The sequence below is a fragment of the Perca fluviatilis genome, chromosome 6 (assembly GCF_010015445.1).
Source record: "Perca fluviatilis chromosome 6, GENO_Pfluv_1.0, whole genome shotgun sequence".
NCBI classification, from domain to species: Eukaryota; Metazoa; Chordata; class Actinopteri; order Perciformes; family Percidae; genus Perca; species Perca fluviatilis.
In genome coordinates this window covers 11,656,515-11,675,346 of record NC_053117.1, presented here as the reverse complement: position 1 = coordinate 11,675,346, position 18,832 = coordinate 11,656,515, and the positions used below count along the sequence as shown (strand labels likewise).

The 18,832-nt window shown below is 39.7% G+C and overlaps 1 protein-coding gene across 1 annotated transcript in view; it reads left to right on the top strand.

The window, feature by feature from the left end:
• Positions 1-18,832, top strand: part of niban2b (niban apoptosis regulator 2b) — a 74,147-nt gene that overhangs the window by 40,602 nt on the left and 14,713 nt on the right. Inside the window, exons 6-11 of the mRNA XM_039802867.1 lie at positions 4,380-4,495; positions 8,475-8,579; positions 9,175-9,337; positions 11,541-11,728; positions 11,977-12,132; positions 18,045-18,158. Of these exons, the coding sequence (XP_039658801.1) occupies positions 4,380-4,495; positions 8,475-8,579; positions 9,175-9,337; positions 11,541-11,728; positions 11,977-12,132; positions 18,045-18,158 (842 nt within the window). The remainder of the gene's footprint in view (positions 1-4,379; positions 4,496-8,474; positions 8,580-9,174; positions 9,338-11,540; positions 11,729-11,976; positions 12,133-18,044; positions 18,159-18,832) is intronic.

Here is an 18,832-nt window from a genome sequence, read left to right as displayed (position 1 = left end):
ATCAGCTGTTTCTCCGTGAAGAAAGAGAGTGAGAGAAAATGGTGCACAACAATCAGCTGTTTTTCCGAAGGGATAGTCAACAAGTCGGCTCTTCAGATCAAATTGTGGTCCCCACTACGTATTTTCTTGTCTTTGTTTTTGGTAGTTTTTGTGTTTGGTGTAGTTTCATCGTCCATACGACTCTGTGATTTATGGATTATGTATTAATGGATGATTAAGTTAGACTCAATGTTTTCTGTTGAGATGCTGAAGCATTGACGTTGTGCTATTATTGTGGTAAGCTAGTTTGATTTTGCAGGAGAGGTACAGGGTTTTGGTTTTAATTACGTTTGAACTGATTCCAAACTTTGGACACTTTCTGTCGTTTTCTCCAGCCTGTTTCTTCTCTTAGCCCCTCACTATTTACGCTCTTTCTTCATTTTGTAATCTGCGCCGTTAGTCTTCATGGCACGTGTCGCCAGCAGCGTCAGCCCTGTGTGCGACAGTAATAATCATCCGTGCGGAAACACTGAGTGGTACAACGTTGGTAACATTGATTAAACAAATCTTCGAGGCAAATCATTTTGCATCGAGGATTTTTAGTAATTGAATTATTAACGTTACTCGAGGAATCAAACCCTAATGTGAACGCTGTGCGGAACTAAAACACCTGGTATGGAGTATACCTGAACAACAAGCTGGTCTTTGCTACGAGCACAGGCTGTCTACAAGGGCCAGATCTGACTTTACTTTCTGCTTTGGCTTTGGAATTGGATGAAAATCATGAGGGTGCAGAAACATGGAAACATTATTCCAAAGATATTGGACTGCTAAATGTATCAGTCACACCAGCTAAGAAAACAGTTAACAATATACATATTCAAAACATTGGAAGTTGTAAGTGCAACAAAATTCAGTGTTTATTATTTATACAAGGACATTTATTGAAACATTATTTGGTAGTAGGTGTAACAAAAACTCACTTTCTTTCAGTGATTTTAGAGGTTGGTTGTGTTTTCAGCTACACACAGCACCCCATACCTCTGCTTGGTTTTACCTCTGCTCACTGAAACCGATGCATTGGAATTTAGTGCCATCACAGTCACTCTTTAAACTAGCTTAGTGCTTTGGCCACTTTAAACAAGACTTTGTCACTTTCATGTCATGAATCAGTGTGTAGTTTACACAAAGTAATACAACTATGGCAGTGAGTCAGAGCTGTACTTCATCTGATGTACCACTCAGTGTTATACAACGATGTTTATAGCTGCCTTGGCAATTGAGAAATTTGGTATTTAGTGCCAGAGGCTATGAGTGTTTTTTTTTTAAAGTGTGGCTTAACAGCAGCTCTTTGTTTAGACTGCATTGTCAAGTCTGGTCTCTACCTGTGTTTAATTTCTTAAAATTCCCTATCTGTCAAGCTCATACTCTTTCTCCTGTTGTTTATTTCAGTGTGTTTCTCTTGAGGTCTCTTAAACGTAATCATTCTCTGCTCGTTGGAAGTATTGCAGTGACAAAAACTTAACTTCTTCAGTTTTGTTAGTTGTAATTTTCAACGATGAAACTTAAATTTGATAACCAGAAAACATGTACATTTGTGTAGTGGAGTAAAGCAAATGAAAACCGATTTTCAGATTTTCTCATCTCGGAAGCAGATGATTATTTTCTACTTAGTGTCTCAGCAGTACAGAGTGTTGTTTGGAAACCCGTGTAAATTGTAGGGCAGGGTCTGTGAGGAACGACCAATACGTGAGCCTGATGCCTGAGCTGTGACACAGGCCAGCTACATGACATATGAACAGCTGAATGACTTCATATGTTTTTTATGCATCACATAGAGCAAAGCTTCAGATACTTTCTTAACAGCTCTGGTAAACAAGGTGTGGGTGAACTAATGTTATCCCCGATCAACAAGTCATTATTTTTCACACAGAGGGTTCTGTTAGTGTTAATGGTGTAATACAAGGCTTGGTTAACCCTACTTGGGGCCCCTGTGACAAAAATGAACTGTGGGCCCCTATAGAGCTCAACAGTGACCACCCACTTTTTAAACTGCTCTGGTTCCGGAAGTGATTTTCACCATTCAGTATCTCTATTGACGTTTCATTAAATGCTTGTATAAAAAGTTTTACGACTGGAACCTAACAACCTTTACTCCTTAATTGAATTGAATTAACAATTTTTATCAGACTTTTAATAATTCATTAATCGTTTTAAGTAATTAATCAAGTTAAAATTGCACTGGCTTGTGAAAATGTAAAGGTTCGCTGCATTTCTCGCTTTTAAGTCTTCTTTTTCTGACATTTTACAGTTTGTTAATTAAAAGAATGAAGGTATTGACACAGGTCCGCTCAACAAGGCAATGCCTCAAGATTAGGAAGTAATGTTGGACCCTGCTGAAGCCTCTTATCATTACATTTGATAAAGTAGTTTATTGGTGCATATTCTCAAAAGGGTGCATATTCAGGCCCTAATAATCTAACCAACCTACCTACTTTTGCATGGATTTTCAGTCTTTAATACTACGCTTTAGCATTGTCACTCTTCCTATTACGTAATCTTACAGCGCCGCGGTCAACCTGCTGCTATGCCCGGTGCGTCCCATACAGGCGCTAAAGGGTGCCTGTTGCGAGAAGGAGTTGCCCAAGCATGTCATTGCAGTGTGCCAAAAAGGTACCATCCGCCAAAGCTGATTGCTTTATACTTCACATGCAAATGATGAAATTAATTGTACACAAACACATTAGATGAACGCCAGGCTCTTGGGCTCTCCAGCACAATGTTTTGTTGCCGGCGGTTGCACACATTTCTCCGGCTGTTCTGCACGCTGTAGCAGCTTCCTCAGCAGGCTTTACCAGGGTGAATCGGGCTACCTGCTTTCTCCACCTGGGCCGCATCGCTACCTGGATGTGTGGCGCCTAGACAGAAATCTCTAGATGAGCTGCAGCCGAACTGGGCCTAAAAAAAATCCTGCTTATAGTCCGATAAAGTTTGGCCAGTTAAGAAGAGGCACGCGCTCCAAACAGGGACTGTACTAGTAATAATAATTGTAAAGGTTGTGTTAGGTTCGCAATTTCAATGCCAGTTTCAATTATGTAGGTTGTTAAGATAAAACAAGAGACTATAAATCCCAATTGTGGGTTTGTTTGAAATCCCCTCATACCATCTGAGGCTAAGTCAAATAATACCCCCCTCTTTGATAGGGTCTTGGGACTTCCTGTCTCTGATACTAGTAGGAACTCTGGTCCCGTCACTGCCCTCCACCCACATACACACTTCCTGGCTTTGTCATAGTTCTCTCACACTGTCCAATAAGGCTGAACAGCATTTCCAAATTAGCATGTATTCTTTATCACAGAACTCAGTGTTAACATGCTTTTCTGGTTCTGACAAAGATTTTCATTTTCTTTGGAAGCCAGACAACTTGAGGAATGTAGAAAAGTTTTAACTTTGTTAAGAGGCCCTGTCTTTCTCACGCACCTCTTGACTACAGTGTTGACTACTGCCAGTAAAAGCTAAAACAGAACACACGGACACACGGACACACGGACACACACACACACACACACACACACACACACACACACACACACACACACACACACACACACACTTCATTATTTGATTGAAGCTATAATTGCCACATTCTGAAAAGATTAATTTCCCATTGATATATGGCAGTGTATATATAAAGTGTGTGTGTATACCTATAACATATATATATATATATATATATATATATATATATATATATATATATATATAAAAATTTTTTTTCCTCCATGCTAAATTCACAGTTGACACCTGACATAATAGCATATTATTTATTTAATGTAGCAAGCAATTTCATTTGATTTATAAATTTAAAGAAATCCTTGTTTGCCTAACTCAATTTATTTCCAAAATTTATCATTTTACACATATTCCTACCAATTTGAAAAAAATCCTTAATGCCAAAAATGACACATTTTTGCCTCCGCAACATTCCATTTTTGCTACTACAGGTTAGGCAGTTAGCCTAATTGACCTTAGCCATTAGCCAGCTCACTAATCAAGCTAGTGAGCTAGCTTGCCGAACACCCCATGTATCAGGATGCAATTAGCTTTTTCACAGCAGAAACTTACTGACTGGCAGGAAAAGGTGTTAACAAATAAAATTTACGATGGCTAGGTTTTATCCCCAGTAAGCCATGACAGTGTTGACAATACAAAGAGGAATTCAGCCATCATTTATTTAATTATTTGCACCTTTTCCTAATGTGACATGTTAATGACTAACTAAAAAATGGAAGTCACTTTTTTTTTTTTTTTTTTTTAAGTAATGAAATTTCTTTCAAACTGCCAAATCAATAGAATGCTAATATGCTAACCACTAACGGCTACTAATACTCCCACCCCAGGTTTGTCAGAGGAGAATAAAGTCCAAACACCTGCCTTCACTGATGCTGTACGACTCTACCGCCAAGCTAAAGGGCACTATGGCACCTGGGACATGATGTGTGGTGTACTATCACAGGTAAGCATGGCAGTATCTATTCCTGTCCTCTGTCTCCTGGGCTGTGCTTTTTCTTTTTCAAGTTTGAATGATGTAATATAGTATATTACTGATAAAATATACCAGGCTTTGTTCCACTATTGTAGTGGTTGAAGCAGAAATCTGACTCCCGACATGCTTCATGTATGGGTCTTACATAATCACATTATATCAGCGCATGCAAACAAATTCTATATATTTCACCCTTAAACTGATTTCTCCCATAACCTGGTTTCTTGTGTGCATCTTAACATGGTACAACTATTTACTGTCTAAATGTTTCCATTCAAGACCTATTCATGCTTTGTGTGCCCTGAAGGGCGATTTATAAAGGTGTGTGTCCATTGTCAGCGTCATTTCCCCGCTTCCCATTCATTTCTATGGGAGCAGCCGTTTGATGCATTCTGGTATCATCACGAGGACTTTGGAGAAGCGGTGCGTCGAGTCGCCAGCTTCTCATTTACATAAAGTTGAATCCAAAGGGCAGGGAGGGGTTAGACGGAGGCCCGAGAAGATGCTACTTTTAAATCTTACTAGCTTTTCAACATTACCGAGCCTGCATTTAAACTCATGTTGAATAATGCACGATTTGAGGATAATGCTGTGTAATGATAATATATATATTATATAACGTGATAAACAATCACAAAAACCAAAAATTAAACTCACCATCTAAATGTCGCGGCTGAGTGTGTGTCTGCGTTGGGATGGGTTGCAGCTGCCTACGTTAGTATAACGGAGACGGCCAAAATACACAGAGCTACCTATACAGCCATAGCCCCACTTATTGGAAAAGCAAGCCAAACCAATGGTTACTAACACCCGTGAAAAATAATTAGTGTATCCACCCCCTGATTTGGATCCGCACCCAACATTTTATAAGTTCTTCCTTGGCCCATGTTACACTCTCCCACCAAGTTTCAATTGGGCAGTAGCATCACTCCCCCTAGCACTACTGCCCCTCCAGACAGAAGCAGAGTCACCAGCTAAGTACAGTCTTTTATCATCTCTCACTGCCCTGCTAAACCTGTACTTTGCCTCTATACCTGTCCATTTTCCCACTCCTAAACGCCTCTTCCTTTAGCAACCTTAGCTGTCTGAGTTGTACCTCACGCTGGTTTGTGATGGTATACAACTGTCCTCAATGAAGCTGATATATGACGCCAAAACCTTTTGTGTACTCATCCAGACAGTTTGTATTAGTCCTAGAAACGTCCCAGTCTTTTAGTTTAGCCCCAAAGTTAGCATCAACTTTGGCCCAGGCTCTGAAAACTTAAAGTGGGCTGAACTTTGAGGTGGACCAGCTATTCTCATTTTAGTGACTGGCCACTCCTCCGAGTTTTGCTCTTCTCAGAAAGAAAGAAAATATGCACATTTCTCAAAATGTTGATCTATTAAATGTATACTGTAGCTTTGCATGGATTGAATCACACTTTTTTAAATTACATTTTTTTTTTAGATTCAGAAAAAATGTATATAGCCTAATTATATTTAATTACAAAAAATTGATTTTAATATAGTTATTTATTGATAATATGAGCGACGAGAAGGGGAAGTAACTAAGTTAAGAAGTATGGAAATAAACATTAAACGCATTTTCTCATCACCATCATAGCCTTTTAACCATATAGCATCAAATTCAGTATATCCATATTTATTCTGTTTTTCTTATTATATATTCTGTTAATACACTGCATATATCTATCTATATTATTCTTACTACTATTATAATTTCACTGCTGCTACATTGCACATATTCAATTCAATTCAATTTTATTTATAGTATCAAATCATAACATAAGTTATCTCGAGACACTTTACAGCTAGAGTAGGTCTAGACCACACTCTATAATTTACAAAGCCCCAACAATTCCAGTAATTCCCTCAAGAGCAAGCAGTGCGACAGTGGCGAGGAAAAACTCCCTCTTGGGAAGAAACCTCGGACAGACCCAGGCTCTTGGTAGGCGGTGTCTGACGAGCCGGTTGGGGGTGTGATGAACAGTGGCGATAGTAGTCACATTAATAATGGAACAGTGACTGGATGTAGCGGGAAGCTGCAGGGTTCAGCAGGACGCAGCATGACATTGCAGGGCATCGCTGAGCTCAGCAGGGAGTGCAGCAGGACCACGGCGACAGCTGCAACCAGGGTCTTGGTGCCAACGTTCTCCAAGGAAATACGCTGGGGGGAAAAAAGCATAAGGACTCCGGGGAGTAAACTCCCCAGAAGCTAGGATTAGTAACAAGCATTTCTGGGACGGGCTGCACACAAATAGTAATAGTAATAGTAATAGTAATAGTAACAGTAATGGAAAGGGAGAGGAGAGAGCAGCTCAGTGTGTCAAAGGAAGGAAGTCCCCCGGCAGTCTAGAACTATAACAGCGTAACTATAACAGGTAACTAAGAGAGACAGGTCATAAGGAGAGGTAGCTTTTTCGGGCTTAGAACTCTCCCCCGCCGGATCTGGCTTGGCTGGCCTGCCTCCCTCTACTTTGTTATGTATTATTAATCTAACAATTATGAAGAGAAGGCAGTTGGGCCAGTTAGGTGAACACTGCAACTCCTCACTCCCTAACTATAAGCTTTATCAAATAGGAGAGTTTTAAGTTCATTCTTGAATGAGGTGACAGTTTCTGCCCCCGAACCCAGATCGGAGCTGGTTCCATAGCAGAGGAGCCTGATAACTGAAGGCTCTAGCTCCCATTCTACTTTTAGAGACTCTAGGTACCACCAGTAACTCTGCATTCTGGGAGCGTAGTGCTCTAGTAGGACAACAGGGTATTAGGAGCTCTTCTAGATATGATGGTGCTAGACCATTTAGAGCTTTGTAGGTCAAGAGAAGGACTTTAAACTCAATCCTGGATTCAACAGGAAGCCAATGCAGAGAAGCTAATACAGGAGAAATATGATCTCTTTTCTTAGTTCTTGTGAGAACACGCGCTGCAGCATTCTGGATCAGCTGGAGAGTCTTAAGAGACTTATTTGAGCAACCTGACAGTAAGGAATTACAATAGTCCAGCCTGGAAGTAACAAATGCATGGACTAGTTTTTCAGCGTCGTTTTGAGACAGGATATTCCTAATTTTGGCAATGTTACGAAGATGAAAAAAGGCTGTTCTTGAGGTTTGTTTTAGATTGGCATTAAAGGATATATCCTGATCAAAGATAACTCCTAAATTTCTAACAGTGGTGCTGGAGGCCAGGGCAACACCATCCAGAGTAGCTATATCTCTAGATAATGAAGTTCGGAGGTGTTTAGGGCCCAGCACAATAACTTCAGTTTTGTTAGGGTTTAACATCAGAAAATTATAGGTCATCCAGGATTTTATATCCTTAATGCACGCTTGAAATTTAGCTAGCTGACTGGTTTCGTCTGGTTTGATTGACAAGTATAATTGGGTGTCATCCGCATAACAGTGAAAGTTAATTGAGTGTTTTCTAATAATATTGCCTAGAGGAAGCATATATAAGGAGAATAGAATTGGTCCAAGCACTGAGCCTTGAGGAACCTGTACATGTTCATACATTGTTGATATTACATAGCCATATTTATTCTGCTCTTAAAACACTGCGATATATTTCTTGTTCTGCCTATGCACCACCTGTCTATACTTGTATATTGCATTGCACTTTTCTGCTTTTTTTGCAATTCTGGTTAGACGCAAACTGCATTTCGCTGTCTTTATACTTGTACACTGTACAATGACAATAAAGTTGAATCTAATCTAAAAAAAACACATGAGTTAAACACTAAAATTTTCAACATTCAATGTCTCTGGGACCAAATGGCCTTTGGGGTTTCACTACATTGAATACTTGTCACCATCACTGAAACAATGTGGCTCGAGCTAGTTATTGATTAAAATAAAGTGTAATTATACCACTTTATGTAGTTGAACATGTGTGTAGTGAATGAGATGATTGTGATTGTGTCCATATGAGTTGTGTGTTTGTGGGTCTTGTAGATTCTGTCAAATCTGGTGATGGAGGAGGCCCTCCCTGAGCTGAGGGAGCTCATCTCCCCACGCCTTAAAGGTAAACTACACGAGAGGCAGAGAAACTGGATGCTGGTAAGAAACTACACCACACACATTCTACTCAGATTTTGAGAACCAAATAAAAGTATTTAAAGCAAGTTTGCATTACTATTTTACCCTAAAAATAACAGCTTCAAAATCATTTCGATCCTACAATGACTTGTAATAAGGATAATGTAACTTTTGGCTAGCGAGTTTTTCCCGGGAAAGGTGCGTAATGCACTAGCACTATTTTTGGTGAACCTGGATCATATTTTATGGAGAAAATGTTTTCTGGTTTTCCCTCTGATGTCCTCCAACTGCTCTACCTCAACTCTTGGTTATTTATGGAGTTTCCTGATGCACAGAAAGGACATTAAGTTCTTTGTCGCAACAATCTTCCAAATGCTGCATCCCTTTTATGATGAGTCTTCAGAATGTTGGAATTAATTACTTTTAATCAAATAATTGCAGCGTCACTAATAACAGAGGAGGACATCAGTTGTTATTATTATTTCACACTTAGGCTAAGATGTCCAACTCAAAACAATAATACCAAGTACTGCAGAGGTGGAAGTTCATTTAACTAGAGCAACTGAAAAGAACAGGAGGTTTTGCCTTCAAATATGTGTTTCATGTGTGTGTGTAGATTAGTGATGCGGTGTATAGCCTGGTGCAGGGGCAGTGCCAGGCCCAGTATGAGGCAGTGTTGCAGAAGTGTGAGGCGGCCTGCTCCTCTCTGGAGGCCTCCATACGAACAGACATGGACCAGATCATCACCTCCAAGGAGCACGTCACCAACAAGATCAGAGGTAAGTAATTTTATTTTTTTGCCCTGTTTTTATGCCTTTTCTAGGCCATCTGTGATGGTCTGACTGATTTAAGTTATTCTTTACTTCTAAATGAAAGGTATGGAGTCTGAAGTGTGCCACCAGAGTGATTGCAGACTTATTATAGGCAGAACCTGATTTAAATGAAAAGTTTACACAGTATTTGTATTTTTTTTATACATCAATCTTCACAACATATGTTGGTTGCCGGTGGTGTCAGTGATCCTCAGTAGTTTTATTTCAGACTGTATAAAAAAGCTCCGCTGCACTTGAGCTACACAAATGCTCTACAAATGCGAGCATGTCCTTAAATTACCTAGAGCTGGCTAAATTAAAACAATAACGAAATTAACCCTGTAAATGTTAGGCAGAAGATAAATGCATTGATGAAATATGATAGGTAGACACATAGTAAACAAGTACATGGAGTAACAAAATCCTTTTAAAAGTCTGTGCAGTTCCATTTTCAAATTCAATTATTTCATAATTTAAAGAAACGGTAACAAAACAGAATTTGTATTTTTGCTTTATTTACTGTAGTTTATTAAAGTGCCCATATTATGAAAAAAACACTTTTTCTGGGATTTACATACAAACTTTGAAAAAAATCCATCCATGCTGTTTTGAGTGAGATACGGTTTCTGAATGCGAGTGCAATCAAAGATAGTACAGAAGAAGAAGAAAAGAGGTCTCACTCTGTAGCTAAAACAGAAACCAGGTGAAAAGAGGATCTGCAGCAGTGAGAGAGAGCTGTGCAGTACAACAAAAATAAGGAGCTGGTTGAACTATCACTGCAGCAGTGTTATGGAGTTATATAACTCCATACAGTGTTAGCATGTAGGCTACTTCCACAATGCGTATTCATGACTCAACCAACTCCTTCTTGTCGGTTATTGACTGGAACACTGTTTGTTATGGTTCATTGTGCAGGTTGGCACAGTTTGTTTTTGTTGCCGTTTGTGGAGCCTCGGTTGTTTACAGAGGCCTTGTTTTTTTACAGTGTGTTCATGGGACAGGCAGCTAGCGGATAGTGAGGAGATGTTTTCTGTATGTGACAAAAAATGTTGTAGCCTAAAAAACGTGTCACATCACTTAGAGCACCTTTTAATTTAGACCTCAAAAGTAGAATGGTGTGTTGTTTCGTTATCATGGACTTTCATATTAACAGCAAGAATTCCATTACAACCAAATGGGCACAAAGGGGCGATTTTGCTTTATTAACAATTAACACGTGAACCAGAAGCATACAGGTAAAACTCGAAAAATTTGAATATTGTGCAAAAGTTCATTTATTTCAGTAATTCAACTTAAAAGCTGAAACTAATACATTATATATACTCATTACATGCAAAGCGAGATATTTCAAGTGTTTATTTGTTATAATTTTGATGATTATGGCTTACAGCTTATGAAAACCTCAAATTCAAAATCTCAGAAAATGAGAATATTGTGAAAAGGTTCAATATTGAAGGCTCAAAGTGTCCCACTCTAATCAGCTAATTAATCCAAAACACCTGCAAAGGGTTCCTGAGCCTTTAAATGGTCTGTCAGTCTGGTTCAGTAGAATTCATAATCATACGAGATGCTCCTTGGATATTTGGCTTTGTGTTTAGCCTACATCATCAGTTTCTATCTTCTAATAGAAACAGAGGCTATATCATTTGTCTTCAAAAAACTATTCTTCAAGTACAGATACATAAATGCATTGAAAACATTAAATGCATACATACACGAAAAAGGGGCGCATGAAATTTACATTAAAGAGGTTGTAAGGCATTGTAAATGTTCAGAGTCCAGATGACCTTCTTATTTGTCAGTCCTTTTAAAGTTTCAAAATATAATTTCATATAATTTTTTAATTGGTGAATATTCCGTTTTCTTTCAGACCATTTACATTTATGGATATAAAATTTTCCAAATAAAATTAAGATTCAAAATTTCATTCATAGTAAAAAATGCTACCGGGCTGTCTTGGTCCGTTCGAGTGTATAGGGAGTGGAAAAAAAAAAAAGACTGACTTGGATGTGGGCGGGGCTCGATGTCAAGCAAAAAAGTGATATACTCGTGCTTTAATTACCAGCATTTTTCAAAGTGACTCAACTATGAATGAGAGGCCTGTCTCAAATTATGACCCTACATGTTTACCTCCATCCCCCCCACTCTTGTGTTCCTTATTCCCCCACAGAGGTGGTTCTTCCCAAAGCTGAGAAGCTTCTGAAGGTGAGCATCCAGCCCTACATCAGCTCCATCCTGGATGCCCTGATGGAGCCAACCAGCCGAGGTTTCTCTGAGGTCCGCAATGTATTCTTCAGAGAGCTGGTGGACATGAGCAAGAACACCCTCAATGAGGGCACCAAGGAGAATGTGGCACAGGTGAGGAGGTGGAGGAGGAGGAGGTTAGGATAAGTTCCTATTATAGGATGACAGACCTTTCAAGAGTAACAATATTACATGTATGAACTGGTATCGGCATCAACTGTCCGGCGATTTGAAGTCTGTGTAACTATGAAATCCATACAAGCATTCAATAGTCCAATATGGTTTGTGAAACAGAAGTACAAATAAAATAAATACAAATATTTGTATAATCCCCTCCCCTTTCCCTCCTTCCTCTTCCTCAGCACATGGAGAAGATCTCCATGCTGGCCTTCCATCCGGTGAAGATGCAGAGCTGCTACGAAAAGATGGAGCCACTGAGTCTGGAGGGTCTGCAGCAGAGGTTTGATGTCTCCAGCCCCTCAGTGTTCGTCCAGAGGGCTCAGATCCTCATGAGAGAGGTGACGCTACAGCAATTACCTAAGTCACTTTGCTTTTAAGATGAGCTTTAGTCATACTTACAGTATGAGGTTTAAATTAGGCAATTTGTTGGTTTATTACATTTCTGTTCTTATTGCCGTAGGTTTGTTCATCATTTCTATCAGTTATAACATTGTACTCTTTAGGAACACTCTTTAGGTGATATCACTACAGCATACATACAATACATATGAATGAAGACAATCAGATTAAGTTATACACAAGTCAACAATTTATCCAGATTATCTAAATGTTTATTTGGAGTTAAAAACACCTGCAATGTCACTAACAATCCTTTATTGCACAGGAAAACTGTGCACACAACTACAGTTGGCTAGACTCCTCCCCCGAACAGCAATTATCCAATCATAGCTTGGCAACTGTAACTAGGCACGGCAAGCCTCAACCTTCAGGTTTCTACGCATGGCATAATGGTGTGCATGCGGCGATAGTATGAGTGATAGAATATAAGAGTTGAGAGTCATGTCTTATCACCTTTCCTAAACTAACAACAAAACAACTAAAGGATCCAGAGGATCCTGGATGCTACTAACTGCCATATTAAAGTGCAGGGGATAACTTTAGTGGTTCTTCTCTGTTTTGGATTTGAGTTTACCCAAAAAATAGGCTTGTGCAGATCGGTGATCAGACCGTAAATCGACGATTGAAGAGATGCTCGGCAATTGTTTCTTCCTACGCCTATTTTAACGGACACCTGATGGGCTATGCTTCGTTTGGACAGTCACTCTGCCTCCATGGCTTCCTGGCTGCTTCCAGGAAACGGCCAACAGGTGCTACATTAAGTTAGCATTGACTACTGGAGGCTAAGCTACAGCAGCTAACATTAACGATTGAGTTTCCCTGGTGCAGAGCTTTGCCTCCAACACAGCAAATAAACTACAGTTATCACATGTACAACTATCCCAATAGTAGGCAGAGGAATAGCTAAATATTTGACATGCTGATCAACAGAGAGCCGGAGAGTAAGAGAGAGAAGCCATCAGTAAATGCTAAACCAAAGTAGCTAACAGAGCTAATAGCATGTAAACAACTGTGGGATTAGCAAGAAAGCTGCTAAAAGGAGAGAGCTATGAGTACTTGTATGAACTAGTGTAGGTTTAAATGTAAAATGGATAATTAGCCGCTGTCATAAAGAATATGACAATCGGCTGCATCAAGCTACCGAAGCAAAATGCTATCACGTCAGCCAAGCAGCAGGCAGTACAGCCAAGCCAGTATAGCTAGTTCCATTGATCATTGATTGGAAGCCCCTACTAATATGCATAATGGTATGTCCGATTACATGTTCAGTGTAGCCAGCCTGTCTATCAGATCGCATATTGGCAATCTGGAGTAACCACAATTGGATGATTTACGATCATCCAAGCCTACCCAAGACGACTTTGGTCAAATAAGTTTGGTTTGAACTAATCCTGAAACACCACAAACAATGAAGAAATCTTACACTTGTGTTGTTTGTCCAATTAACTAATGCTGCTGAGGACAATGTACAATAAAGTGGCTGTATGCAACTTTCAGTTTGTGTTGATTTGAACGGCCCCTTTGGAAAAAAGTGGTAGTGTTTTTACCACACTTGTCGTAAAGGTCTAGGAATTAGCATTACGGAGGTCATATAGTTGCAGTGAATGTTTTGCTCAGAAAGAAAGTCATACATTTACAATAAGAGAATATGTTACAGATGCATCTTTGCATTTCAGGTGTTGCGTACGGTAACTTGTCACGAGCCAAAGAATTAAGAGTTTGTTGTAGCAACCCACATAGATCATTTCATGAAACCCACAGATGCTTTACACAAGTACAGGGCGACAAGGGAAAATAAAATAGTAGGCCAACACAGGCAGTGGTGGCCTAGAGGTTAGAGAAGCGAGCTTAATCCCCAGACCCGCAGGATAAAATAAGGGTGGGGAAAGTGAAAGAGCAGCAATTGTCATTACCACCACTGAGGTGCCCTTGAGCTCCAGTGAAGCTGCTCAGTGGAAGCAGATCAGACTGTGGTTGTACTGGGGCAGCTTCCAGGTATGAATGTGTAACTGTGTGAATATTTGAACGTTGCAAATGAGAAATTGTTCTCAATCGACTTACCTGAATAAATAAAGGTTAAAAAAAAAAAAACAACAACACACACACAGACTAAAAGGAAAAACACGTCCGCGCTAAATGGAAGGGGGGCATAGTTTAGTGTCGTCTACTGACTTACAACCACATCGCGCAATCTAAAGTTATTTTATGAATGAAATTTACACTTTTTTTGGGGGGAGGGGGCATGTTTAGGCCTTTATTCGACAGGACAACTGAAGACATGAAAGGGAAGAGAGAGGGGGGAATGACATGCAGCAAAGGGCCGCAGGTCGGCGTCGAACCAGGGCCCGCTGCGTCGAGGAGTAAACCTCTATATATGGGCGCCCACTCTACCAACTGAGCTATCCGGGCGCCCTTCAGGGACTTTTTTGAATCATTTACAATCCCGTAATTGTCTCCGCCAAGTGTGCGACTCGGATTTCACCAGTCGTCTTTCACTTTCCCTTTTAGCTTTTAGTTCTTTGTTTAATTTCCTTCTTTTCTGTGATGGTCCTGCCCCAGTATCAGCCATAATTTCAGATAACTTCTAAAATACAATTAGGCCTATATAAAGAAATCTCCGGCTACCCCTTACCTGGCTCGATACAATAATGGAGGCTTTTCCGGTGATATGCAGAAATCTGTGACCCATCAGATTGTGTACTCTGTAGCGCAGTCTACCTGCCGTAAATCATTTTGTGATTTCGGGGGAAAAAAATCGCACCCAGGCAGAGGACTTACTAAAAACTATAAAAAATAGCGTTCTTTTCACTGTTTGTCTTGTTTGCTATTACAGGTCATTTATGATCATCCAATTGAACATAACACAGTTAAAACATTTAAAAGTTATACACACATATACAGTCACTTTAACATTTGTGTAAATGTGGCTTATTTTCAACTGCAGTCCTTTGGTGAGATGCTTTGAAACCAATGAGGTGATGAGGAAATTTAACAGACAGAAGACAAAAAGATGCCATAAAAGACAGCAACAAAATAAGAGTTCTCAAGACAGTGCACAATCAATGCACAGCAACAGGAAACAGCAAATCATTAGTACAATAATACATTAACAATTTCCACTATTCGGTTCATCTAGCCATGCAAGCAACACAAAGTAACAAAACACAGCCAAGCAATATAAAGCGTAAAAGCAGCAGAACCATTTTGACACTTGCAGACATGCAGAGCAGCAAAGAGACATACATAAAATATGACAATTGTCAATCAAGATGAAGTTACAAGTAAGAAAATGATCATATCATACATCTAACACATAAGCCAAGCAGCTTAGAGTAAATTAATTAAAAATGTTAATGTTCAAAAGCCGGGCCTTGAGACTTTGTGTGAAGGTATGGTAGGTGGCACAGTCAGATGCAGAGTGTGCCCTAAAAACATAGTAGTTTTGTATTCGTATCCAACCAGAGCAACAGGAACTCAGTCTCAGGGAAAAGATTTCAAGAGGCAGGCACCCCCCATGGAGAAATCACTTATCACAACTTCCTCAGTGGGGCCCGGGGCTAGTGTGGGGTGGGGAGGGGGGTGGCGCGGCTCAAGGTCATTCAGAGTTCAATTACTGTTTAGAAACTATAGATACTCAAGCTGTGAAACCTTTCCTCAAGTCCTACACTGTAAAGAAAAGAAAAGAAAAGGAAACTTCAAAGCTTTAAAAATGATGGGAATTTGAACATCTACAATTCTATGACAATTAGTAGAGCGAGTCACTCCTAAATTTGAGTCCCTCCTTTTTCAGCTCACTTCTTTTGTCAGCTTGAGTTATTGGGTGATTTTAGTTAAAAATCACCCAATCATGGTAAAATAGCTTGTCAAAATATAACTTTGAATTACATTAATACATAGCAGGGGTTTGGTAACCTTTTAAATACGAAGTGCCATTTTAAATTGGTCATGTTAATCTGTTTGCCATATCAGCATTAAACCTGCCATCATCTACTGAGCCCGCTCAGGCAGTGTTATTTTTTTCCTTTGCGTAGCATATTTTAAAGAAGGCACCGAGTACTAGCCAATCGGAGGCAGGGTAGGGCAGGTCTTCGCGAAATGCTAATGGGGAAAAAGTCAATCAAACTATTGTAAATAACAGGCTGTGCTCCTTGATCTGGCTGTGAAAGTCATTTGGAATGCAGATAGGAACAATTCCCAAAAAACTGTCTTTCAGACGTACTGCTAGTGTGCTATTGGTTAAGCTACCTTGTGTCAATGGTGGCACGCATGCCTAACGTTGCTGACCCCTGATACAGTATAGTTAACCCTTGTGTTGCCCTTCGGGTCCCAGTGACCCGAAGGACAACACAAGGATTATGTACTTCCGTTTACTTTGTTGAGAATTGCTCTCTAAACAAGGGTTAATAGAGCACCTTAGTTCTTGTTTGTACAGCATTTTGGTCAGCTTAAACTGTGTTTAAATGTGTTCTAGAAATAAACTTTACTTACTTTACAAGAAACAGGGTTTAGAGAGCAATTCTCAACAAAGTAAACGGAAGTACATAATCCTTGTGTTGTCCTTCGGGTCACTGGGACCCAAAGGACAACACAAGGGTTAAGTCCTTTCAAGTCATCTGTCTCATGTCTTTGTCAAGTCTCTAGTCTTGAATACCAAGTCACTGTCAAGTCGAGTTGTTTATCAATGTGAGTCAAGCAAGTCTCAAGTCCTCCAATTTGCGACTTGAGTCAAGTTGTGCGACTCAAGTCCCCCACCTTCTGCTAAACACAATGTACACCCCTCCCATTGCTACTGAAATGTGACCTCCATCATGGCTGCTGGGTTCGGCAGTAAATTGCTGTCTGATACGCCGTTAATTTGTTAGTAAACAAACAAAACATTATGTTAATCACATTGTCATATTGCTTATTACCAGTTTTGGGCAAGCTACTTTGCTACATCAACATGGCAAAAGTTGTTTACTACATCTGACCCATAAGCCACCAAAAAGATACTAAAATGTCAGGGTTTAGTGTATTTCTTACAACAACAAAAAAACGTTATTATTAAAAACTGTATTTCTGGTTTGTCAGAATCAGTATCTTGCAGAGAGCTCAGAAAGGTAGCAGCAGATGACTGTATGTTGAACAGTGAGTGGATTAAATCCAGGGGATAATGAGGTCATTGTGTGAGTTATGTTGCCACAGGTGATAATTTAGTTATTATTGATCAAACACTTGATGATGCTGCAAAACCTTGTTGTGCCTGTCTGAACTTCTGACTTCTGATGCTAGCTATAGACATGCTTAATCATGTGGTATAATAATGTTTGAACTTCTTTTGCGTCCAGCTCCAGTTCCATGTTCCATTTTTAACATGCATGTTAGGGTTTTCAATCTTAAAGCTGATATATCTCAGAACAGAAGGAGAATTTCCAGTGTTGTGAGGTAATTTAATTTACTTCCAGGTCAGTTTAAAGAAACAAAGGACAGTCATAATGTTCCTTTTGCTCTGAATGTGTAGAGGGATTGGACAAGATTCAGCTTGTGCTGACACCTGCAGGCACAGTAAAACTGTAGGAGCATGGGTTCCCTCTAATGGTTTGTTCACTTTCTTAAGAGAACAGCACTTAAGACGTTTGAATGGGGGATATTTGTGTACATGCACATCATGGGACAGAGACAGTTGGACTCGGGGCAGTGCATTATTATATTTTAACCTTTTGAATGCATGAATATTTCAACAGACAATCCTAAATACATCAGTCAGTTACATATGTTACAAAGTTTGAGCTACAAATTATAAAATATGATCAACTTACTGATACAAATATAACATTGGTCTCTCTCTCTTTATTTGTACGTGTGTCCACAGCAAATGGATCATGCAGTGTATACATTTGAGCAGATCCTTCACCAGAGTCTGGAGTCTCAGTGCACAGAGGAGCTCTGTAAGTCCATCCAGCGCTGCCAGGACAGAGTCCTTAAGGTAAAACGCACACAGAACTGGCTAGTAGATAATCACTCTAATCATAACTTTTAAACTCTCTCAAGGGTGGTCTGGAGGAGGAGACGCGACCCGATAAGGCATCCTGTCCAGTCCACCTCATGATACTAACTTATTAATTAAAGAAGTATTAAAGTTCATATATTCGTAAAGACTGACATACTTTCCCTATCACTATGGTACTTTTACATTTAATCAACACATTTGCATAGAATGTCCTGTAGATGAACAGACATTCCAACATGGTTGAATCAACAACACAAATCAAACCTTCTCCTACTACAGGCTACAGGGTGTAGTTAAGGTATTCAGCAAAATTGCAGGCTTAACACTGAATGACCTGACTACACTGTATCAGGCTAGGGTGCTTAAAGGGTAACTACCGTTTTTTTTTTTTCAACCTGGACTCTATTTCCCTATGTTTTCCTAAGTGACCGATGGGAACAACAATCTTTGAAATTGGTTCAGTATTAAAGGTGCAATATGTAATACTGACAGCTAGTGTTTATGTAATGTTGCATTGTATGTTGTATGCCAGACATACTTCACAGCACAGCGGAGTCACTAACGTAAGATGCTGGCTATATTGATATTCATAAAAGCCTGTGCTCACACGGAGCTCTGTGCGCAACTGACAGACACACTTTTTCGGCTTA